The 24,478-nt window shown below is 40.7% G+C and overlaps 1 protein-coding gene across 1 annotated transcript; it reads left to right on the top strand.

Annotated features, from left to right (window-relative positions):
• Positions 1 to 4,247: 4,247 nt before the first annotated feature.
• Positions 4,248 to 24,459, top strand: LOC113158540. The gene is made up of 65 exons (XM_026354509.2): positions 4,248 to 4,302; positions 4,677 to 4,704; positions 4,839 to 4,911; positions 5,123 to 5,266; positions 5,446 to 5,642; positions 5,984 to 6,080; positions 6,532 to 6,708; positions 7,009 to 7,217; positions 7,324 to 7,418; positions 7,529 to 7,554; positions 7,731 to 7,752; positions 7,846 to 7,873; positions 7,976 to 8,051; positions 8,179 to 8,325; positions 8,411 to 8,622; positions 8,714 to 8,817; positions 8,920 to 9,038; positions 9,146 to 9,313; positions 9,534 to 9,733; positions 9,833 to 9,945; positions 10,114 to 10,220; positions 10,358 to 10,534; positions 10,835 to 11,043; positions 11,150 to 11,244; positions 11,355 to 11,380; positions 11,557 to 11,578; positions 11,672 to 11,699; positions 11,802 to 11,877; positions 12,005 to 12,151; positions 12,237 to 12,448; positions 12,540 to 12,643; positions 12,746 to 12,864; positions 12,972 to 13,139; positions 13,360 to 13,559; positions 13,659 to 13,771; positions 13,941 to 14,047; positions 14,185 to 14,361; positions 14,662 to 14,870; positions 14,977 to 15,071; positions 15,182 to 15,207; positions 15,384 to 15,405; positions 15,499 to 15,526; positions 15,629 to 15,704; positions 15,832 to 15,978; positions 16,064 to 16,275; positions 16,367 to 16,470; positions 16,573 to 16,691; positions 16,799 to 16,966; positions 17,187 to 17,386; positions 17,486 to 17,609; positions 17,773 to 17,919; positions 18,208 to 18,257; positions 18,354 to 18,486; positions 18,643 to 18,725; positions 18,819 to 18,945; positions 19,356 to 19,546; positions 19,741 to 19,831; positions 19,982 to 20,102; positions 20,740 to 20,921; positions 21,018 to 21,173; positions 21,287 to 21,420; positions 21,527 to 21,660; positions 21,773 to 21,867; positions 22,370 to 22,640; positions 23,963 to 24,459. Exons 1-65 carry the CDS (start codon positions 4,248 to 4,250, stop codon positions 24,064 to 24,066), a joined length of 7,926 nt encoding a protein of 2,641 aa, XP_026210294.1. The 3' UTR covers positions 24,067 to 24,459.
• The last annotated feature ends 19 nt before the right edge of the window (positions 24,460 to 24,478 follow it).

Genomic DNA, 24,478 nt, shown 5'->3' with positions numbered 1-24,478 from the left:
AAAAATTACACTAACCAGTGAGTGAAGCCACTTTTTCAGGTTTTACAATTTACATGCAAATTACCTGTTGCAGTCCAGCTTTTGCTGGTCTGAACATGTCCTATTGATAGGACAATATTTAACTTCTGAAACCACCTATAGAACAACCTGCGCCTGGTCACACAGTTGCCTAATAGTTAGGACCCATATCATGTACTGTACAGTAACTGTTGACTTGAAATCAACATTGCATGTGTGTTACTGCACACACACACACACAACAATGAGATCTGCGAGTTGCTGACAACATGACATATATATCTGCTTACCTTGCAGTGTAACTTAAGAGCATATTACCTTAACTAGGCGACAGCATTGATTATTGTATTGAAGTAACATTAGAACACAGGAACTAACAAAAAACACTCTTAACATCACACATTATCCAATAATTAGGCATCAGATCAATAAAATATTAAAAGGTTATGATTATGTTTTAATGTTTCTCCTTCACTCATAATGAAGGCTGTATAGATGGTTTAAATGTGTTTAAGTAGCACAGGGGGCCTTAAAGGTAAGGTTGTGATGTTTGAGATACGTTTGAGGTAAGTTTGAATGTGTTCAAATGCTTAATATTCAAATAAATGAGTTTTTTCACCCATGAGTCTGATTGTGACATACTAGTCCTAGGAACATTTATATGGAAGAAATTCAATCAGTACTGTATGTGTTTCTGCACATACCCAAAAAAATAGTTCACTTGCAAACTGTCTAAAGTAGTAAAGGGGTCACCTTAGACTGATTTGTCACTTTAATTGTATGAACCGCAACCAACTAGTATTCTAAGGGGGGCATATTTTGTGCATGCTCAAAGGCCATATGCACCACTGGAGATATCGTAGAGGTTCATGGTGTGTGGGCCAACATAGCTAATCTGTGCATTAACAGTGAGTTTTACTGTATTAATAAGTTCACTACAAACAGATTTCAGTATGTTACCATGTCAGAGAGCCGTTTGTACCTCCCGACATGCTGTCAGAATAGGATGTTGGCTACAACGTGTTTTGCATAAAAACATTACTGGGTCAGGATAAACTACTATAAAGACACCACTATCTTTATATGACTATTTATTAGCAATACTATTGTGCCAACTTAATGTGTTCGTAACATCATTAGCTCTGTGTTAGCTCTCTAAGTTTCTCAGTTGCTGGAATCCATTTTTAAGATGTGACGAGCTTAAGCAAAAAAAAATAAACCTGGCACTGTAAGTTCTGGAAGAGCCAAAGACGTGTCGTGGGTTACTCTAAAAATTCATTTCTGAAAAATTGCCAAGAGTGAGGACAACCCAACTTAGAAATGTCAAACAGCGTGAGAACACATTTGGACTCCTCCCATTTAAAGCTCAATTTTTCCTTTGTGTTAATGTATTTGCACATGTAAAGATGTTCTTTTGGCTTTGCAAATATTTTCTGCATGATGAAGCTACTGGTGTGCTCTTATTTTTGGTATCTACCAGTCACTCTGGTGAGCCCCATAAGTTTCACTCTTGAATTCTGACAGTATCAGTACTTGTCAGTGTCAACAACATTTTTGAAATTTGCATTGAGCAGCGTTAAAATACATTTTTGTGGCAGCAACACTAGCAACAGATATTTACAGTACAAATTGGATAAAATATTCACTATTGTACAATAGTACATTAAACACATGTCCACCACTGGTAAATTATGATAATGTTCATTACAGGTTACATGAATCTTGTTTGACCAACGTGAGATCTAAAAGAAACTAGAAGTAAATCTATATTCAACTAATGTGCACGTCAAAGTTAGAGGTAAGTAGTCTACACTTTTTGAGGGTAGTGATGCTGAGGTGATTTTGTATTTGCCATGGTGATGATCAATTTATACTACTCTGTAGCTGCTAAACATGGCTGCTGCAGAAAGACTTTTTAAAGAAAGTATATAACCAAATTAACATTAAATATTAAAAACTGATTCAGAAGGTCACAGAATCATCCACCATTCTTTTGCATACACAAACTCCTTATAGGCTAAAATCTAGGCTAAAATTATGTAGCAATTGATATATAAATTGTAATGCTGAACTACTTTGCATTTTGAACTTTGAACTTAAATTGGAAATGTCTCAAACAAATTTTGTGCTGTAGAATGCGATGAAGGCGATGAAAACTGGCACTGAAGCCTCATGGTGTACTAGAGTACAACAGCTCTGAACTGACTGCAGTTTTAGTGTTGGGGTGTGTCAAATATATGAGAGGTGCAGGCATCAAGAAGGTGGTGTCATGCTGGAATGCTGACAGGTGAATTTGCTGCTCGTGAGCAGGGTGGCCTTCTCTTTAACAACAAAAAACTGAATTCACAAGCTGTCTTTTCTATATGTCATTCTGGTGTCATGTAGTTGCCTCCTTATGCTATACTGCTTGCTGCTTTTTTTTTTATCTGATTAGTTCCATTTGCCACCATGCTGTTTGTTCAAGACACCGACATGACTACAGCAGCTGCTTTACTGAACTGGAGTGCGATGCTCCCTGTAGACAACCACAGCAAGACACTGAAACTGTTTGTTGTGCAATATGAGCAACATGACCTGGGGGAAGACTTCTTTGATATGTGCAATTTCGCAGAGCTGCTTAAGAGGGTGGAATGCATTCCTAACTTAGTTACATTTCAATGTATGAATCATTTAAGAAAAAGTTCAGGCCCAGTAAAACCGGCAGGGTGAGAGACAGTCATTTCAATTGAATACTTGCCTTTCACTGTTTTTAGAGAGAAAGGGAGAAACTTTTCTTGGAAAATGTGTGCACACTCTTTGGTTGACCAGTATATTTAATGAGTTATTTTTTTGTTTCTTGTTTTGTTGTGTTTTTTGCCATGGGATTAAATAGTAGTGTTAAAAGGGTTTAAATTTAACTTCATTTTACACTTCTACATTACTTCTACAGTCCAAAAATGTTTAGCAAAATGTGACATCATTTGAATAGATAAATCTAAATCAGTTTGTTTATCTACCACTAATCACAACAAAGCTTAGTGAATTAAGGTAGGTCCCCCAGCATTCATGGTCTATAGCAGCAAAACTAAAAGACGATCACCTGAGTTTTAAGTTTTAAGTCTAGTCTTAAATGTAGAGAGGGTGTCTGCCTCCCAAACCTGAACTGGGAGCTGGTTCCACAGGAGAGGAGCTTGATAGCTAAAGGCTATGCCTGCCATTCTACATTTGGAAACAGTATGAGATGAATGACCGCTTATGTGATTAATTATATTATCAATGATATATTGTTTATGTGTTTCATGGCAATCAAAGCAATCAATATAATGAAAATATTTAATTACCATTATATTAATGATTCATTTATTTTATCTTTAAGGAAACATAAATTAATTAATATGTAGTGCTCAATTAGCTTTATTTCACTAAACAGAAGCGATATTAATGACCACAAACTAATAATAATCTTTCAAAGTCATTTCCCATAATTTGTATGTATTGTAATCTTTTGTTATTGAACCTGTTAATGACAGCTTTTACACTGTGCCTGTCACATTTTCATCCAAATGGAATTTTCCACCTTGTTGCATTGTGAACATCGTACTCAAGCTCATTTCTTAAGTTGCCATGAGCCACAGTTTGTTTGCTCCACCCACTGTATATCTGTCTCAACACCCGTCATGAGCCTTTACTTTTCTCTGACAGAGCAAAGGAGGTAGACAGGTGAGAACACTGTGTTATTACAATAATAATAATTTCCAAAAAGCTGATAAGAGTGAAAAAGAATTTTAACAGTGTGCATACTATTTGATATTACTTCAGTGATCTGTGAGCTTAATCATACATATAAAATACATTTTTAAAAAAAGAAAAGAAAAAAAATTATTATGGCATTTTTCCACTTTATATTTTGTTTTATGCTGATAATCTGCAATGTAAAATTAAGATATGCAAGTGAAAGTAAGAGAAGTGATGCAGTTTAAAAAACTGAGTAGATGTGTGATTTCTTTGCACATCCCACTTTTGTTCCTTTTGAATATTAGAGTTAAATTGTATTGGTTAAATTGTATGGGTCTGCATTTCTTTTCTTTTTCACATTTAATAAACATGCAAAAAGGTAAATAAATGCACAAACTTATAAACAAATATAATCATTTTCATTTTTCAGTGTTTTTAGTTTTTCTTTACAATTTCTGGTGGTATAATCTGAAGATCAAATAAGGCAAACAAAAGAAAAAGGTGAGCTTCCCACAATGGGTGGCCCCAGAACTTCAGCAGAGGTTCTGCTCCTCTCAGCTGTCGGAGTTGGTAAGTGTCCCCAATTTTTTTATTGCAATCTACCAAACTTGAGAACCTTCTAAAGAAGAGGGTAAATAATGATATAAAAACTATTCATAAGTAAATAAATTAAACGTGTGTATTTCTTTAACTCCTATAGTATGTCTATCAACACTGGTGTCTGCAATTGTAAGTCCAGTTTCATTGCAGTGATAAATGTAATTATCAGTTTTAAATATGTACAAAATAATGAATTAATGTGCTATGTTGTATTTTTTACATTTCAGTCAAATACAACATCAGGTAAGGTTAAAACTTTAATTATTAAGTAGTATGTAATTGTGACTATAATTTGGGTGAAATCAGTCACTTCTATGTAATTGCTCATATTTTAATATTTGTAGGGCCAGGTGCAACGACCTCTGAAAACAGGTCAGAATGCAAACATTCAATAAAACTGTTTTGCTGACATTGTGATGTTGATGTGTTATCGATTGTGTAAAGTGCAATTTAATTTATGGTTAACTGTATTTGATTAAGATTTAAATTTCATTTTGTTCCAAAAGCAATACCACCGCTCCAGACAATGGTTACCAGGAAACCTGCCAAATAGTAAATCTAGTAGATGCCACTCACAGGGTATGCCTTTCAGAATTTCTAATAATAATAACAACAACAACTTCAGAGTGCTTTGTATACTCAATGAACTGTGTAACCTTTGGGAGACAACATTAAGCAGTGTTGATAAGTGGCACCCCCTTGTGTTCAGATACAATATTAACCCATCCCATTCAACTGGTTTTGATCTACTACTGTATATGGCAATTAAACCAATCTATGTTCTCTCTAGATATCTTCTGCAGTGGACTCGCTAACAGCGGAGCTCTCTTGTAAATTGGGTAAAAATGGAAGTTTCCCACAAAATAGGTCCAGTGAGGTGGAACAAAACCTGAGACAAGTGGTGGAGTCAACTTTAATAGTCATCCTTGATCTGGTATAATAATAAAACAAAAGAAATATTATTAATAATAATAATAATAATAATCTAATTAATCTACAGACAGATTCATCTGTATGGTCCATTGAAAAAGCATCTTCCTCTTTTGTAATATATACTGTAATATATGTATGCAGCTGCTAACAATGGTTGATTGTGACTCTGTCTCACAACAGGGCATCAATGAGTCTGGAATTAGTGTTCTGGATACATTTGGCGTCTTGGACAGTCTAAGGCTGGGTAACAACAGTGATTTAACATTCATCAGACTGTGGTTCTCAGTAAAGATGGCTCCTCTTTTGTCCTATGTTGATGAAAGTTTCCTGAACCAACTGAGCAGTCAGAACTTCAGCTGCAGTTCTTTCCAAGAATTGTAAGTGACTATAAATGGCAACTAAATTGTTGGTCTGTAAATAGGTACTAAATGAGTATACATATATACTGTATGCACATAAATTCCAGGCCTGCATAATCTCAATTGAGTTAGTTCACACTGATAACAGGGTGGTAACAGGTTTTCAATAAGAATGTAACCAAGTCATTGTAACAGCAGAGAGTGCTGCCTGCACATTTAATAAGAAAACTAGCAAAAGGGAAAATACCAGAGGTGACTAAAATGTCTGAGTCTATCAAAACATTATTATTAGACATTATTATGAATCTTTTAGATTTTAAATATAATGTGAAAAAGAATAATGCAATATATTTTTAAAGAATTGCTGGTATGAGCATCGAAATGGAGACTTCTAAAACAGCAGAGAGAAACCTCATCTACACACAATTCATTCAAGTCTACCTATCAAGGAAGAACGTACAAGGTAAAATGAACGTTTAAAAAATGTATGTATCAGACATTTTTAAACAAGATTTTTAAAAAATCTCTAAAATTTTGTGTATTCTACATCACAAAATAGTAACAATTATTTAAATGTATCTCAGTATCAAAAATATGTTTATATATTTGTGATTGATAAACATTTTACATTATTTAACAGATATTGGATGCATTAAAAATGTCAATGGAAGTGCAGAATGGATGAAAAAAAATCTTGGAGATTTTTCAAATTTTGCAAGTCTTGAAGAACTCGAAAAACTGAACAGTAATTTCTCAGCAGTAAGTAACACATTATTTTATTTAGTCAAACAAGTCTAAGGAGCAGTTATTTGAAAATCCAAAAACTTTAATATAAAAGTTATAAAAACTATATTGTGAAGAATTTCTTGATACATTTTAAATAATAAAAGTAATGTTCATGTCCCAGTTAGAGGTCCTGGAACTACTATCACCAAACCAAAAGGCTGAACTGATCTTGAATCCAACCAGTGGCGCTTTGGAGGATGTGGCCATCGTACAGAAGGTGTTCGCAAGCTTGACCGAATCCGCTGGTATCGAGCAGCTCAGTCTGTTCTTCCTGGCTTTTACAGAAGTCACCAAGCAGGTGAAGGCTCAACTTTAACACTGCAATATTTTCACCAAGAGGTTGCCTGACAAACATGGTGTGTAAAACTTTTCCTAGGCTCAGGGATAGTTTGCACAAGCAAATAAGGGCTAGAGAACTGCCTAGGAATAATACCTTTCTGACAGGCTTCATGAATGAATTACTGCCCACGATGCCTTGATCATGCCCTTGATACACCTGATGCAAAAGGAGCGTCGCCAAGCTTGTTTTCATTTCGACAATGATTAAAGAACGTTACAGCGTCATCCTAAACTGAAGGGCAAATCCTTTATTTTCCAGGAAAACATCACCATCATCGAGAACCCAGCGGTACGAGAAACCATCTTGAACCTGACGCTGACAGCCATTGCTCCTGAATTTGTACAGTTTGGGCCCCAAGACTTTGGGCTGTGGTTCCAGGTCTATTTGTCCACCGTGATGGCGAGCCTCCTTCCCGACAGTTTGGTGGCAATCCCCAGTAACATCAGCTGCGCATCCTACGAAGCCATGTATGACACCATATTTCTGAAGTCCAACATTTTACGTTTGCCCAACGTCAATCTGTGGCTCTTGACAAATCAGAATAATTGGTGCTTTTTTTGTTTTTCCATTCAGACTCACTGGTCTTCAGCAAAGTTTGACATCGCTGCCACTGGATCTCTCGCAGGGTGTGCGCTCGACCATGGAGTCATTCGAGATGACATTTGCACGTATGTGTCAAAACGCTCTGCTGACAAAGCTTTTCAGAAAAGCCTTTTGCCACCGCATGATGGCAGCTGTACTGATATGATGCCTTTGTTTCATTTTTCCCCTCAAACAGGTTGCTCGGTTCCAGATTCCTTCATGGTAAGTTTTGCGTCTATGGATGCATTGCATGGCGTGCACAACGTCTGTTTGAATTGTACAACACACAAATTAGGCCCATTAGCTTTGTTAAGGCGGCCACATTTGGGTATTTCAACTTTGGGTATTTCAACTGGCATTGGCCCCAGTGCTAACAATTATGCTTTGTCTGTCTCTAGTGCAAGGAGACCCCAGTTAATGGTAAGCCTGTAAAATACCACACATTGCGATTGTAGTGACAAAATCTCATTCTGCAAGTACACTGTCTGATACGCCAATCTTGCCTTTTTACAGAGAACCTGATCTGTTCTGGAGTCGTCGGGTAGGTGGATTACCGTTCTGTCCGGAGCCGCGTTTAAATGTGTCAAGTTTGTTAAAAACATGCCACTAAAGTGACAGTCATTTCCTTTTTTGTCCCACACAGACTACCACTCCAACAAATTGAAAATTCCTCTCAAGCCCTGTGCAACTTCACCATCACGCAGTATGCCTGCTCCTCGGTAAGACTGCTATATGTCACTGGTGAACCCCAGGAAGAGATGTGAATTTTGTTATGTTACCATCCAGACGCAAATCTCCACGAGCTCTGAGACTCTTTCATTTATGTCTTGCCCATTTTTTTCCAAGGCTACGAATCTCACAGCCCACAGCTTGGCGACACTGATGAAATGCTCGCTGGAAGGCCAAACCACATACCCGGTAGAGGTCTGGAAGCTTTTCTTCCAGAAAGTTTCGTCTGTGCTAGATGAGGCCCTCGTGTCATTTGCCACCATGGTAAATACGATCCCACAATTTCACAAAATGGATATTTCCCCGTGTGAATGTCGTGTCAAACTAAAACTACCTTTTCCCATCGTAGGCCCCCAACATCAGCAGCCCATCCTTGTCACAGGCTCTCGAGGCCCTTGGTGAGGTGAAAATCAACAACTTCAGCCAGACACAGTTGCACACTGATGCCTTTGTCAGCAGCTGGTTCCAGACAAAGGCCCGTCCATTTTTGGCCTCTTCATCGCCCAACTTCCTGTTCTGCCTCAGCACCAAGAACCTCAGCTGCCAAACATACCAGATTGTGTAAGCAAATATGTGATATATTGCTCCTCTTTGATCAACATTGCAGTTTGCGAGCAGTTTAAATGACAAAAGCACTCTTCTCGCACTATAGAATCCAGGCATTCAGCAGCCAACAACTATTGATGGACAGCAACACACAGCAAGCAGTCTTCACTTACTTCATTGAACCATTCCTTTCGAGAAATGACTCATCAGGTAATGGCCGATCCTCAGGCCCCTTCGTTATGTTTGGCAAGCTCTTAAGAGCACAAGGTGCTAGTATCCTCCCCAATGTCGTTGTTTCTGTCTTTTCTGCAGATCCTGGCTGTGTCTCCTCTGTCACAAGTAGTTCACAGTGGATACATGCATTCCTTGGTGGCTTCTCTGGTTTTGCAACCCTGCAGCAATTGCACGCCCTCAATCCCAACTTCTCCAGTGTGAGTGGCAGCTGCAGTAGTAGTAGTATTTTTCCTCCAAACTGGGAGGTCGTACTCATGGTTTTGCGACTGCTGCTGTTTAATTTGGTGTTGATTTTCATTTGCAGGTGGATTCGTTGTCAGTGCTCACTCCTGCTCAGGTTGCAGAGCTGACTATTGTTTCGGGGGCCTTGAATGACACGCACCTAATGTATAGTGTATTTGACCGTCTTGAGGAGGGCAACGCTATGGAAAATGTCGACCAATTCCTGACAAAGCTGACAGCCGACGGACAGGTAGGCTCTCCTTGACGCTGGGGAAAGGACAAGCCTGGGCTATTCACCACGCCTACGTGGCACTTGCATACGTACCTAAACCACTGTGTCAGCTACAGGGTGGTTATTGATACTGTATAAGACATTTGTTTTCACCCTTTCTAGCATCAGGGTGTATGACATGCTTGCCGCATGTAACCATGCTGTGGTGTTTAAATAGCCTCATGTTGTAATCTGACAGATCCCAGTCTTCCAACCTGCTGTGAGGGATCTGGCAATGAATAGGACCTTTACCATCATCAGTACCTATTTCCCGGACTTCAGCTACAGTGACTGGATTGTGTGGTTCCATGTGAAACTGGTTCCTCTCCTCCCAAGTTTCAGTCCAACCATGCTCATGACTGTAACGTCAAGCACAAACTGCACAACCTACCGTGTCGTGTGAGTAGCATTTCACAAACAAGTGCATTGCACCAAAGTGCGCTAATACAAGTTAGCCGTTACGTAAACCTCTTTTTTTTTTTCCCGCACTCTTTGCAGTGTGAGTGGCTTGGCCTTGGTTTTCCCTGAAATACCATTGCAAACAGCACAAGAGATCACAGCTGTTTTGCTGGGATACCTGAAGAAATCAGTCGCTGTCATCGGTGAGCCAGGTAAGGACGGCACAGCGAACCTTCCGTGTGTTTGCTCGTGCGGGCTCGCACGTGGGCACGAGTTTGTGGACAAAAACATTTGCTGAAAAGGCACCGTGAAGAAAACGGGAAAATTAATTGCTGAATGTGTGCTATGTATACTGATTAACGTACATGTATGGGCTTTAGCTTGCAGACCGGGAAACCAGAATGTCACCAAGTGGCTGGACGAAAACTTGGGTCCATTTTTACAGTTTGCACCATACGCTGATCTCAAAGTCTTCAACATCTCTGCCGTAAGTCTTGCACTCCACTTCCCGTCTTCCTAGAACACAGCAGCACATTATTCAGAGCTGGCTCAGACTGCACACGGGGGCAGCTTTGCCATGTCAAAGATAAAAGCAGTTTGTATATTCTCTACCTGTGTTCTCAGGTGGCAGTCGTGGGCTCTCTCTCACCAAACCAAAAGGCTGAACTGATCTTGGATCCAACCAGTGGCGCTTTGGAGGATGTGGCCATCGTACAGAAGGTGTTCGCAAGCTTGACCGAATCCGCTGGTATCGAGCAGCTCAGTCTGTTCTTCCTGGCTTTTACAGAAGTCACCAAGCAGGTGAAGGCTCAACTTTAACACTGCAATATTTTCACCAAGAGGTTGCCTGACAAACATGGTGTGTAAAACTTTTCCTAGGCTCAGGGATAGTTTGCACAAGCAAATAATGGGTAGAGAACTGCCTAGGAATAATACCTTTCTGACAGGCTTCATGAATGAATTACTGCCCACGATGCCTTGATCATGCCCCTGATACACCCGATGCAAAAGGAGCGTCGCCAAGCTTGTTTTCATTTCGACAATGATTAAAGAACGTTAAAGCGTCATCCTAAACTGAAGGGCAAATCTTTTATTTTCCAGGAAAACATCACCATCATCGAGAACCCAGCGGTACGAGAAACCATCTTGAACCTGACGCTGACAGCCATTGCTCCTGAATTTGTACAGTTTGGGCCCCAAGACTTTGGGCTGTGGTTCCAGGTCTATTTGTCCACCGTGATGGCGAGCCTCCTTCCCGACAGTTTGGTGGCAATCCCCAGTAACATCAGCTGCGCATCCTACGAAGCCATGTATGACACCATATTTCTGAAGTCCAACATTTTACGTTTGCCCAACGTCAATCTGTGGCTCTTGACAAATCAGAATAATTGGTGCTTTTTTTGTTTTTCCATTCAGACTCACTGGTCTTCAGCAAAGTTTGACATCGCTGCCACTGGATCTCTCGCAGGGTGTGCGCTCGACCATGGAGTCATTCGAGATGACATTTGCACGTATGTGTCAAAACGCTCTGCTGACAAAGCTTTTCAGAAAAGCCTTTTGCCACCGCATGATGGCAGCTGTACTGATATGATGCCTTTGTTTCATTTTTCCCCTCAAACAGGTTGCTCGGTTCCAGATTCCTTCATGGTAAGTTTTGCGTCTATGGATGCATTGCATGGCGTGCACAACGTCTGTTTGAATTGTACAACACACAAATTAGGCCCATTAGCTTTGTTAAGGCGGCCACATTTGGGTATTTCAACTTTGGGTATTTCAACTGGCATTGGCCCCAGTGCTAACAATTATGCTTTGTCTGTCTCTAGTGCAAGGAGACCCCAGTTAATGGTAAGCCTGTAAAATACCACACATTGCGATTGTAGTGACAAAATCTCATTCTGCAAGTACACTGTCTGATACGCCAATCTTGCCTTTTTACAGAGAACCTGATCTGTTCTGGAGTCGTCGGGTAGGTGGATTACCGTTCTGTCCGGAGCCGCGTTTAAATGTGTCAAGTTTGTTAAAAACATGCCACTAAAGTGACAGTCATTTCCTTTTTTGTCCCACACAGACTACCACTCCAACAAATTGAAAATTCCTCTCAAGCCCTGTGCAACTTCACCATCACGCAGTATGCCTGCTCCTCGGTAAGACTGCTATATGTCACTGGTGAACCCCAGGAAGAGATGTGAATTTTGTTATGTTACCATCCAGACGCAAATCTCCACGAGCTCTGAGACTCTTTCATTTATGTCTTGCCCATTTTTTTCCAAGGCTACGAATCTCACAGCCCACAGCTTGGCGACACTGATGAAATGCTCGCTGGAAGGCCAAACCACATACCCGGTAGAGGTCTGGAAGCTTTTCTTCCAGAAAGTTTCGTCTGTGCTAGATGAGGCCCTCGTGTCATTTGCCACCATGGTAAATACGATCCCACAATTTCACAAAATGGATATTTCCCCGTGTGAATGTCGTGTCAAACTAAAACTACCTTTTCCCATCGTAGGCCCCCAACATCAGCAGCCCATCCTTGTCACAGGCTCTCGAGGCCCTTGGTGAGGTGAAAATCAACAACTTCAGCCAGACACAGTTGCACACTGATGCCTTTGTCAGCAGCTGGTTCCAGACAAAGGCCCGTCCATTTTTGGCCTCTTCATCGCCCAACTTCCTGTTCTGCCTCAGCACCAAGAACCTCAGCTGCCAAACATACCAGATTGTGTAAGCAAATATGTGATATATTGCTCCTCTTTGATCAACATTGCAGTTTGCGAGCAGTTTAAATGACAAAAGCACTCTTCTCGCACTATAGAATCCAGGCATTCAGCAGCCAACAACTATTGATGGACAGCAACACACAGCAAGCAGTCTTCACTTACTTCATTGAACCATTCCTTTCGAGAAATGACTCATCAGGTAATGGCCGATCCTCAGGCCCCTTCGTTATGTTTGGCAAGCTCTTAAGAGCACAAGGTGCTAGTATCCTCCCCAATGTCGTTGTTTCTGTCTTTTCTGCAGATCCTGGCTGTGTCTCCTCTGTCACAAGTAGTTCACAGTGGATACATGCATTCCTTGGTGGCTTCTCTGGTTTTGCAACCCTGCAGCAATTGCACGCCCTCAATCCCAACTTCTCCAGTGTGAGTGGCAGCTGCAGTAGTAGTAGTATTTTTCCTCCAAACTGGGAGGTCGTACTCATGGTTTTGCGACTGCTGCTGTTTAATTTGGTGTTGATTTTCATTTGCAGGTGGATTCGTTGTCAGTGCTCACTCCTGCTCAGGTTGCAGAGCTGACTATTGTTTCGGGGGCCTTGAATGACACGCACCTAATGTATAGTGTATTTGACCGTCTTGAGGAGGGCAACGCTATGGAAAATGTCGACCAATTCCTGACAAAGCTGACAGCCGACGGACAGGTAGGCTCTCCTTGACGCTGGGGAAAGGACAAGCCTGGGCTATTCACCACGCCTACGTGGCACTTGCATACGTACCTAAACCACTGTGTCAGCTACAGGGTGGTTATTGATACTGTATAAGACATTTGTTTTCACCCTTTCTAGCATCAGGGTGTATGACATGCTTGCCGCATGTAACCATGCTGTGGTGTTTAAATAGCCTCATGTTGTAATCTGACAGATCCCAGTCTTCCAACCTGCTGTGAGGGATCTGGCAATGAATAGGACCTTTACCATCATCAGTACCTATTTCCCGGACTTCAGCTACAGTGACTGGATTGTGTGGTTCCATGTGAAACTGGTTCCTCTCCTCCCAAGTTTCAGTCCAACCATGCTCATGACTGTAACGTCAAGCACAAACTGCACAACCTACCGTGTCGTGTGAGTAGCATTTCACAAACAAGTGCATTGCACCAAAGTGCGCTAATACAAGTTAGCCGTTACGTAAACCTCTTTTTTTTTTTCCCGCACTCTTTGCAGTGTGAGTGGCTTGGCCTTGGTTTTCCCTGAAATACCATTGCAAACAGCACAAGAGATCACAGCTGTTTTGCTGGGATACCTGAAGAAATCAGTCGCTGTCATCGGTGAGCCAGGTAAGGAGGGCACAGCGAACCTTGCCGTGTGTTTGCTCGTGCGGGCTCGCACGTGGGCACGAGTTTGTGGACAAAAACATTTGCTGAAAAGGCACCGTGAAGAAAACGGGAAAATTAATTGCTGAATGTGTGCTATGTATACTGATTAACGTACATGTATGGGCTTTAGCTTGCAGACCGGGAAACCAGAATGTCACCAAGTGGCTGGACGAAAACTTGGGTCCATTTTTACAGTTTGCACCATACGCTGATCTCAAAGTCTTCAACATCTCTGCCGTAAGTCTTGCCCTCCACTTCCCGTCTTCCTAGAACACAGCAGCACATTATTCAGAGCTGGCTCAGACTGCACACGGGGGCAGCTTTGCCATGTCAAAGATAAAAGCAGTTTGTATATTCTCTACCTGTGTTCTCAGGTGGCAGTCGTGGGCTCTCTCTCACCAAACCAAAAGGCTGAACTGATCTTGGATCCAACCAGTGGCGCTTTGGAGGATGTGGCCATCGTACAGAAGGTGTTCGCAAGCTTGACCGAATCCGCTGGTATCGAGCAGCTCAGTCTGTTCTTCCTGGCTTTTACAGAAGTCACCAAGCAGGTGAAGGCTCAACTTTAACACTGCAATATTTTCACCAAGAGGTTGCCTGACAAACATGGTGTGTAAAACTTTTCCTAGGCTCAGGGATAGTTTGCACAAGCAAATAATGGGTAGAGAACTGCCTAGGAATAATACCTTTCTGACAGGCTTCATGAATGAATTACTGCCCACGATGCCTTGATCATGCCCCTGATACACCCGATGCAAAAGGAGCGTCGCCAAGCTTGTTTTCATTTCGACAATGATTAAAGAACGTTAAAGCGTCATCCTAAACTGAAGGGCAAATCTTTTATTTTCCAGGAAAACATCACCATCATCGAGAACCCAGCGGTACGAGAAACCATCTTGAACCTGACGCTGACAGCCATTGCTCCTGAATTTGTACAGTTTGGGCCCCAAGACTTTGGGCTGTGGTTCCAGGTCTATTTGTCCACCGTGATGGCGAGCCTCCTTCCCGACAGTTTGGTGGCAATCCCCAGTAACATCAGCTGCGCATCCTACGAAGCCATGTATGACACCATATTTCTGAAGTCCAACATTTTACGTTTGCCCAACGTCAATCTGTGGCTCTTGACAAATCAGAATAATTGGTGCTTTTTTTGTTTTTCCATTCAGACTCACTGGTCTTCAGCAAAGTTTGACATCGCTGCCACTGGATCTCTCGCAGGGTGTGCGCTCGACCATGGAGTCATTCGAGATGACATTTGCACGTATGTGTCAAAACGCTCTGCTGACAAAGCTTTTCAGAAAAGCCTTTTGCCACCGCATGATGGCAGCTGTACTGATATGATGCCTTTGTTTCATTTTTCCCCTCAAACAGGTTGCTCGGTTCCAGATTCCTTCATGGTAAGTTTTGCGTCTATGGATGCATTGCATGGCGTGCACAACGTCTGTTTGAATTGTACAACACACAAATTAGGCCCATTAGCTTTGTTAAGGCGGCCACATTTGGGTATTTCAACTTTGGGTATTTCAACTGGCATTGGCCCCAGTGCTAACAATTATGCTTTGTCTGTCTCTAGTGCAAGGAGACCCCAGTTAATGGTAAGCCTGTAAAATACCACACATTGCGATTGTAGTGACAAAATCTCATTCTGCAAGTACACTGTCTGATACGCCAATCTTGCCTTTTTACAGAGAACCTGATCTGTTCTGGAGTCGTCGGGTAGGTGGATTACCGTTCTGTCCGGAGCCGCGTTTAAATGTGTCAAGTTTGTTAAAAACATGCCACTAAAGTGACAGTCATTTCCTTTTTTGTCCCACACAGACTACCACTCCAACAAATTGAAAATTCCTCTCAAGCCCTGTGCAACTTCACCATCACGCAGTATGCCTGCTCCTCGGTAAGACTGCTATATGTCACTGGTGAACCCCAGGAAGAGATGTGAATTTTGTTATGTTACCATCCAGACGCAAATCTCCACGAGCTCTGAGACTCTTTCATTTATGTCTTGCCCATTTTTTTCCAAGGCTACGAATCTCACAGCCCACAGCTTGGCGACACTGATGAAATGCTCGCTGGAAGGCCAAACCACATACCCGGTAGAGGTCTGGAAGCTTTTCTTCCAGAAAGTTTCGTCTGTGCTAGATGAGGCCCTCGTGTCATTTGCCACCATGGTAAATACGATCCCACAATTTCACAAAATGGATATTTCCCCGTGTGAATGTCGTGTCAAACTAAAACTACCTTTTCCCATCGTAGGCCCCCAACATCAGCAGCCCATCCTTGTCACAGGCTCTCGAGGCCCTTGGTGAGGTGAAAATCAACAACTTCAGCCAGACACAGTTGCACACTGATGCCTTTGTCAGCAGCTGGTTCCAGACAAAGGCCCGTCCATTTTTGGCCTCTTCATCGCCCAACTTCCTGTTCTGCCTCAGCACCAAGAACCTCAGCTGCCAAACATACCAGATTGTGTAAGCAAATATGTGATATATTGCTCCTCTTTGATCAACATTGCAGTTTGCGAGCAGTTTAAATGACAAAAGCACTCTTCTCGCACTATAGAATCCAGGCATTCAGCAGCCAACAACTATTGATGGACAGCAACACACAGCAAGCAGTCTTCACTTACTTCATTGAACCATTCCTTTCGAGAAATGACTCATCAGGTAATGGCCGATCCTCAGGCCCCTTCGTTATGTTTGGCAAGCTCTTAAGAGCACAAGGTGCTAGTATCCTCCCCAATGTCGTTGTTTCTGTCTTTTCTGCAGATCCTGGCTGTGTCTCCTCTGTCACAAGTAGTTCACAGTGGATACATGCATTCCTTGGTGGCTTCTCTGGTTTTGCAACCCTGCAGCAATTGCACGCCCTCAATCCCAACTTCTCCAGTGTGAGTGGCAGCTGCAGTAGTAGTAGTATTTTTCCTCCAAACTGGGAGGTCGTACTCATGGTTTTGCGACTGCTGCTGTTTAATTTGGTGTTGATTTTCATTTGCAGGTGGATTCGTTGTCAGTGCTCACTCCTGCTCAGGTTGCAGAGCTGACTATTGTTTCGGGGGCCTTGAATGACACGCACCTAATGTATAGTGTATTTGACCGTCTTGAGGAGGGCAACGCTATGGAAAATGTCGACCAATTCCTGACAAAGCTGACAGCCGACGGACAGGTAGGCTCTCCTTGACGCTGGGGAAAGGACAAGCCTGGGCTATTCACCACGCCTACGTGGCACTTGCATACGTACCTAAACCACTGTGTCAGCTACAGGGTGGTTATTGATACTGTATAAGACATTTGTTTTCACCCTTTCTAGCATCAGGGTGTATGACATGCTTGCCGCATGTAACCATGCTGTGGTGTTTAAATAGCCTCATGTTGTAATCTGACAGATCCCAGTCTTCCAACCTGCTGTGAGGGATCTGGCAATGAATAGGACCTTTACCATCATCAGTACCTATTTCCCGGACTTCAGCTACAGTGACTGGATTGTGTGGTTCCATGTGAAACTGGTTCCTCTCCTCCCAAGTTTCAGTCCAACCATGCTCATGACTGTAACGTCAAGCACAAACTGCACAACCTACCGTGTCGTGTGAGTAGCATTTCACAAACAAGTGCATTGCACCAAAGTGCGCTAATACAAGTTAGCCGTTACGTAAACCTCTTTTTTTTTTTCCCGCACTCTTTGCAGTGTGAGTGGCTTGGCCGTGGTTTTCCCTGAAATACCATTGCAAACAGCACAAGAGATCACAGCTGTTTTGCTGGGATACCTGAAGAAATCAGTCGCTGTCATCGGTGAGCCAGGTAAGGAACAAGTATATACAAGTGAATGAAAGTAGAGTTTTTGCCCAAGATAAATACATGAAAATGAAGAAAACACTCAATAAGACTTCATAATGCTTCTGAAATTAAACCTGTTTATATACTCTCACATTTTAAGTTCTGATCAGGTTTTAAACACATTTAATTCTCTGGTAGCTCATCTCTGTGGACCCGAGTCCAGCCGCTGTGGTGGTGAATGTCCCGGATGCTCTGGCAACAGAGATCCCTCCTGTTATTTTGACATTTCCTGATGGGGCTGCAAACATCAGTGTGTTGAATAACAAACAGTGGACACAAACTCAGGTCAGTATGTGGTTTTAAATTTGAGTTCGTTTTTGGTCCTATTCGGATATATTTAAAATTAAATCACAGAATCTTCTGTCAAATGTTTAGCACATTGAAATCAAGATAAATCATTTTAGGATTCTAGTATTAAGTTACTCTGGGCTGGTTCAAGGGATAACCAGCCCAGAGACACTAATTAGCAACCCATAAACTCACTGTTAAATTTACAGTACAGTAGTGTTGCGGCAAATGGATAATACATAGAGGTTTTTAATGACATTTTCATTTCTTTTAATGTTTTACTAGGCTTCCATGTTTTTCGGGGAACTGGCTAAATCAAACTTTGACACTGAGCAGTAAGTAAACCTGTCCTATAATGTTTTTTCCCTCCAAAGAAAATATTTCCAAACCTATTAACCTTCTTTGTGGTTTTCCACTACCAACTCCCACAGACTTTCTCCTCCAATGCTGCAAGGTTTCACATGCACATCAGTACAGAAAATGACTGCAACCAAGATCCAAAACTTGATCTATGCTAGCAGGCCAAGGACAGGCAGGGCCAAAGTGGAGCTGAAGGAATCACAGGTAAAGTACAATCATCTGCAGGAAAAAATTATTCTTTAGCATCTTTATTTGAAACTCCTATTTAACAAGCTGGAGTAAATACTAGAGTCTTACATTTAAAAAGTATGTTTTGTGTATATAACAACTGTATCTGTGTTTCCTATTAAACCTTTACAGCTGACTTGCATGTACAACCTGCTCAATGGAACCATCTCCCAGAACTTCACAGACTATCCTTCAGACATGCTTCTCTACTTCAAGTGAGTCTCTTTCAATGGATTTAAAGGTGCCACTGGTCTGAAGAAGTATAAATTTACTTACTGATTTGCCGTCTTTTTGTCAATTTATTACAGAACCAAAGATATCAAGCCAGCCAACTGCCGCTCATACTATTCTGCAATGGGTGCTGCAGACTTCTCTGTGGCCTCTAGCGTTTTGAATAAGGGCTCACTCCTGCTCAGTGAAGCCAAGAGCTGCTTGGTGAGTGCTATTGAAACTATGATTCACTACAAAAAATGGCAATAGATACTAAGGGTTCCTCCAAACTGAAATGTTAAATACACCAGAAGATTTTCCACTGGATACACTGCATCTATGAGATAGGTATTCCCTATTGTATGTGATTTACAAGCAACTACGTATACATATGACATATATGAATGTATTTACATATAACATTTGTTATTTGTTATATAAGTCCACTGCATTTATTGTGTAAAATTGCACCTATTGGAGAATGTCATTCATTCTATACCAGTGTTTCTTAAAGTCCTAAACCAGCACATCTAATTCTGCTTCATGAGGTACTGATTAGGTGATCACCTGAATCCTGTCTTTTTCCAGTGCTGTATATGAAGTAGTTAAACATTTGTATTGCAAATTCTATATAGGGTATAAATGGCTTCAGTCTGAGCAGAGACAACGTGAACGTCCTTGGGAACATGGCCTGCACTCTGGACAGCTCTTACATCCTGAACGCTGATCCTCTGATCCTGGAAAAACTCAAAGTCTGTAAAAGCTTTTCTGCCAGTCAAGTGGCTGCCATGGAGACACTGCTGCTGTCCGGAAATACACAATATGGGTAAAGGAATGAAATCAAATTAAGATTGCTTCACACCATTTTCAAAGTTATGGCTGGCAGCATTTTAGATGATTTCATATTGTCAACAAATCCCAGGAAAAGACCAAAACTAGCTATGAATTAATCCTACCATTACATGTTTTCTTAAAAATATGAGACATATAATTTAAGAATCTGCCATCTTCTGTTTTCAGACCTACCAGCACCTGGAACCAGCAAACTCTGACTAATCTGGGGATCCTTCCTCTATATCTAACAAGTAACTTCTGGAGCCTGTTCCAAACGGTATGTGCTTTATTTTAACTTTAACCATGATACTGTCTTGTGGTATATTGTATGATAAATTACATGTGACAATAAAGTACTAAAGTATGAGATACCTTATATGCATTCCCCACTGTGTGGTAAGATCTACTTGTGAAATGTTATTTGCAGACAACAAAGAAAGGTTTCCTCCAGACTTTTATGCCTCAGCTGCGGAAAGCAAATACAGATACGACAAAGCTCAAGGCACTGTTTACAGCTGTCAGCACAATCAGGATGAAACGAGGAGCAGGTAAAGTTTTTTTTTTTTTTGTAATTTTTCAGGAGCAGCTGCTGATGCTGCAGCTAAAATGTTCTATTAATCAAGAGAAAATCATTCTTCATCTAGTCATCAAGTCCAACTTCTTAGTCTTAAAAAGCCCCTATACTCTTCCTAACATTATTTGCCAAACATCTTGCACTGAGTTACAATTCATTGTCATGGTGTAAATCATTATTCAGGCACAATTGTCCAACACTTGATGGTTCCAGTTGCTTTAATGTGAAAAGAATGGGGGTTTGTTCTGTGCCGTGGTGGAGATAAAGTGACTCATTAGGATTTTTATTAGATCTTATTTGACTAGTTGTAGTGAAGAGGTGTACAGGAAACATTGGGGGGGGTGGGATAACATGCTGAACTCAAACCCAGGACACTGCCTTAATGAGGCATATGCTGTAACCATTCAGCTACTAGGGTGCTCCTCTTTGGGAAGTTCTGACTGTTTTTCACATGTGACCATGGGGCAGTAAATTATTATGGGCATTTTACATTACATTCTGATGTTTGATAGACCTCTGCAAAATCATTGACAAAATAACCCTATCAGACCTCTGTGTGTGTATCCACATTAAACTGAAGTTTTGTTTTTCTCCTCTCAATTATTCACAAGGTTGCACTACGGACAACATCACTCAAGTGGTAGTCAGTAATCCTTCCTTCCCCTTTGGCTATGACTTGACGCAATTTGACCTTTGCCTGGACATCTCTGTCTTGACGGACAATCTCAACTCTATCTGTCAGAAAGTGGACGATAGCAGCTTTCAGGCAATCATTCTGGCGAAACTCAACCAGGTAGTTTTATATATAAGAACATGACATTGCCTGTCATATTTTGTTAATTTTATTTTTAATTAAACACAGTTTTATTAATTCATTTTTATGCTTCAGGCATTCCCATCAGGTCTTGCCGATAGTGTAGTCCAGGTGCTGAGTTCAGTGTCTCGTGTGGCATCTCTTAATGACATCTCCAAATGGAACATCACCAAAATCGACACCCTGGCAGCACTCATGACAACTAGTGATGGACCATGGGACGCAGCAAAGGTACAATGTAGAGAGATTAAAACTACAAAGCATCAGAATTTAGAATCAGCCTTATATAAACTATACACATACTTAAATTTGCTCACTTAAGATATTTTCTTTATGCTGTCCAGAGCAATGCAATCATCACCAAGTATCTTAATACTTCTGGAAATTCCCTGGGAAGTGCTGAACTCAATAGTATTGGCTCCAACCTGTGCTCACTGAACACCAGCACACTGACGACCATTACCCCAGATAGTATCAAGTGAGTATCAGCACATGCTGTAGCCCAAAGATGCCCATGCGTGGCCACTGTGAGTGATTATATAGACTTGACACTGCATGTTAATTTTTTTTTTATACTTCTTCAGAAACGCCAACCCACTGAAGGTGTTATCATGTTCAACTGAGCAGAAGCAAATTCTGTATGGGATCAGTAATGTTTCGTTCAGTTCACTGCGTGGCAATTCCAGCCTGTATTACAACTTAATTAAGCCCACACTAGGTGAGAATGCTTTTTATTGTACTCTTTCTGTCTGTTTCTCTTTCTGTCGTAGTACTCCTCTATTTACAGTACAACTCTCTAACGTTTTTCATTTGATTTTGTCCTCTGGCAGGTGGAGCACCTCTGTCAGATGTAGTAACGCTGTCAACCCAAAACATCAACATGGACATAGCTACGTTTCAGAGCCTGGATCCTAACGTGATCTCTGTAAGCTTCTTGCTGATGACTTGATTATAGAAAAGGAATTTTTCAGATAAAATCCTTATACAGATAAAATGTCCAATACTTAAAGGGATAGTATGATTTGTGAAGAAAATGTATGTGTATTTGGTTTCTTGCTAGGTCTTCAGATAATAAACCCAACAGCTGGTTAGCTTATCTCAGCATAAGGATTAGGAAAAGAAGACAGCTAGCCTACTGTCTATCATCATGCACCTCTAAAGCTCAATAATTGATGGAAATCGTCTTTCTTTAATCCATACAAAAAGTGTAAAAGAGACCATTCGTGGTACATGGTACATTCAGCCAGCAGATATTGTAGAAGATTGGAAACAATTTTTAACAAGCAGTACATACAGCATCACGAAATGCATGACATTTTCAAAAATGCTGAAAACAGAGGTATTTCTAGGGATAGTCATGTTGTAACGTCTGAATGTTGCTCATTGTCCTGACTAATTGTTCTTACTGTTTTATTTGAAATGCACAGAATTTGACTGTGACCAATGTAAAAGGACTCCTGGGTAATCAGCTACCGGATCTGAAACTGTTTGAAAATGACACCATAATTCAGTCCTGGCTTAACAAACAGCTGCAGTCAGACCTGGACACATTGGGTTTGGGCTTAACAACTACCAGAACAACTTCACTGGACCTTACTGGCAGCACTACATCAACATCAACCCCAACATCAACATCGGTGTCCTCGACATCATCAACATCAATGTTGACATCAGGCAGCACTGTGACATCAACACAGGGTAAGGATGCCTATTTTTTATGGGTATTATGTGTTTTATATTTTGTTACATTTACAAGAAATCCCCCATAATGTCAAAGTGGTTTGAAATCTTAAAAATTGTATTTAAAAAAAAAAAAATCTCACATGTAAATAGGTTTTCACACCTTTGCCATGACACTCAAAATTCAGCTCTGGTGCATCCTGTTTCCATTGATTATACCTGAGAAAAAACTAAGATAAGTCCACCATTGGAAAATTCAGTTGATTGGACATTGAATTAATAGGCATACACCTGTCCATGTACAGTCCTGTACAAGCCGCTGGGCCAAACTAATCGATCGAGACAGAAGGGCCTTAGTCAGGGAGGTGACCAGGAACCTGACTCTAAAATAGCTCCAGTAATTCTCTTTGGAGAGAGGAGAATGTTCCAGAAGAACAACCACCTCTGCAGCACTACACCAATCAGTATGGTAGAGTGGCCAGACAGAAACAAGATTCTCTGACCTGATGAAATAAAGATTGAACTCTTTGGCCTGAGTGCCAAGCATCATGTCTGGATGGAACCAGGCACCTCTCACTACCTGGCCAATACCATCCCTACAGTGAAGCATGGTGGTGACAGTTCATCTTTCAACAACACGACCCTAAGCACACAGCCAAGGTAGCCCAGGAGTGGCTACTAGTCAACTATGTGAATGTCCTTGAGTGGTCTAGCCAGAGTCCAAACTTGAAGCTGAATGAATATCTCTGGATAGATCTGAAAATGGCTGTGCACCGATACTCCCCATCCCACATGATGAAGGTTAAGAGGTACTTCAAAGAAGAATGGGCGAAACTGGCCAAAAATTGGTGTACCAAGCCTGTGGCATCATACTCAAAAAGACTTGAGGCTGTAATTGGTGCTAAAGTTGTTTCAACAAAGTATTTAGCAAAGGCTGTCAATAGTTATGTACATGTGATTTTTTTTTTATTAATTTAATAAATAAGCAAAAAAAAAAAAAAGATTATTATTATTGACATTATGGGGTATTGTATGTAGAATTTTGAAGAAAATAATAAATTGAATCCCTTTTGGAATAACGTAACATAACAAAATGTGGAAAAAGTTCAGCAGTGTGTATGTATCTTAATAATATTATTAATAATAAGGTGCTTGATCTATGTTGAGTGAGAAAATTCGATGTTGACATTGCTAATTGCTAATCAAATGTTATCCACAGGAAACATATAAAGGAATACATTTTTTAACCATATAAATAATACTGTCTAAAGAAGGAAAAGAGCCTAATGCTGCTTGAGTGATTGTCATTCCTAATTAAATATGTATATGTTATTTTCTAGGTTCAGTCACAAATGTGGGAACAGCACTTGCAAACCACCCATCAACCATATTCCTGACTATTGTGCTGACCACCGTGATGCAAATACTGCAACACCTGGCCTAAATACTTATACTACTTTCTTTTTACAATTTATTTTATGGAGTAATTACTAGTTATTCATTTAATTCTTTATCAATGTTGAAATTTTGAGTGTTATTCATTCACATATCAGTTTTTAATTAATTATGTTATTTATTCAGGTTCCTTGCTTCCTCTCTGTTTCTTTATGTTGTAAATCAGTGTTATTGAACAATCACAGGAGTCAAAGTAATATATTTCAAGTGGTGATATGGATCTATATGTACTGAAATTTAAAAATGTCTTCTTTTCAGCTTCTAATAATTATAATTAAGTTGTGTTATTTATTTTGTAATATCAATCAATAATGAGAGTGCATGAAAAATCTTTCAAAGTAATTATTTTAACTGTGTTTTAATTAATAAATACTCACAAATATGTCAGACTTGTGTTTGTC

This window comes from Anabas testudineus, chromosome 12 (assembly GCF_900324465.2).
Source record: "Anabas testudineus chromosome 12, fAnaTes1.2, whole genome shotgun sequence".
NCBI lineage: Eukaryota > Metazoa > Chordata > Actinopteri > Anabantiformes > Anabantidae > Anabas > Anabas testudineus.
Note: the sequence above shows the minus strand (reverse complement) of the source record. Positions and strands in the feature narration are given on the sequence as shown.

Excerpts from the sequence above, each read along its gene's own strand:
- LOC113158540 (XM_026354509.2), top strand. The coding sequence starts at position 4,248 with ATGGGTGGCCCCAGAACTTCAGCAGAGGTTCTGCTCCTCTCAGCTGTC. Across the intron at positions 15,527-15,628 it reads ATCTGTTCTGGAGTCGTCGG|ACTACCACTCCAACAAATTG; the intron begins GTAGGTGGATTA and ends TGTCCCACACAG. Across the intron at positions 18,258-18,353 it reads TCAAACTTTGACACTGAGCA|ACTTTCTCCTCCAATGCTGC; the intron begins GTAAGTAAACCT and ends CAACTCCCACAG.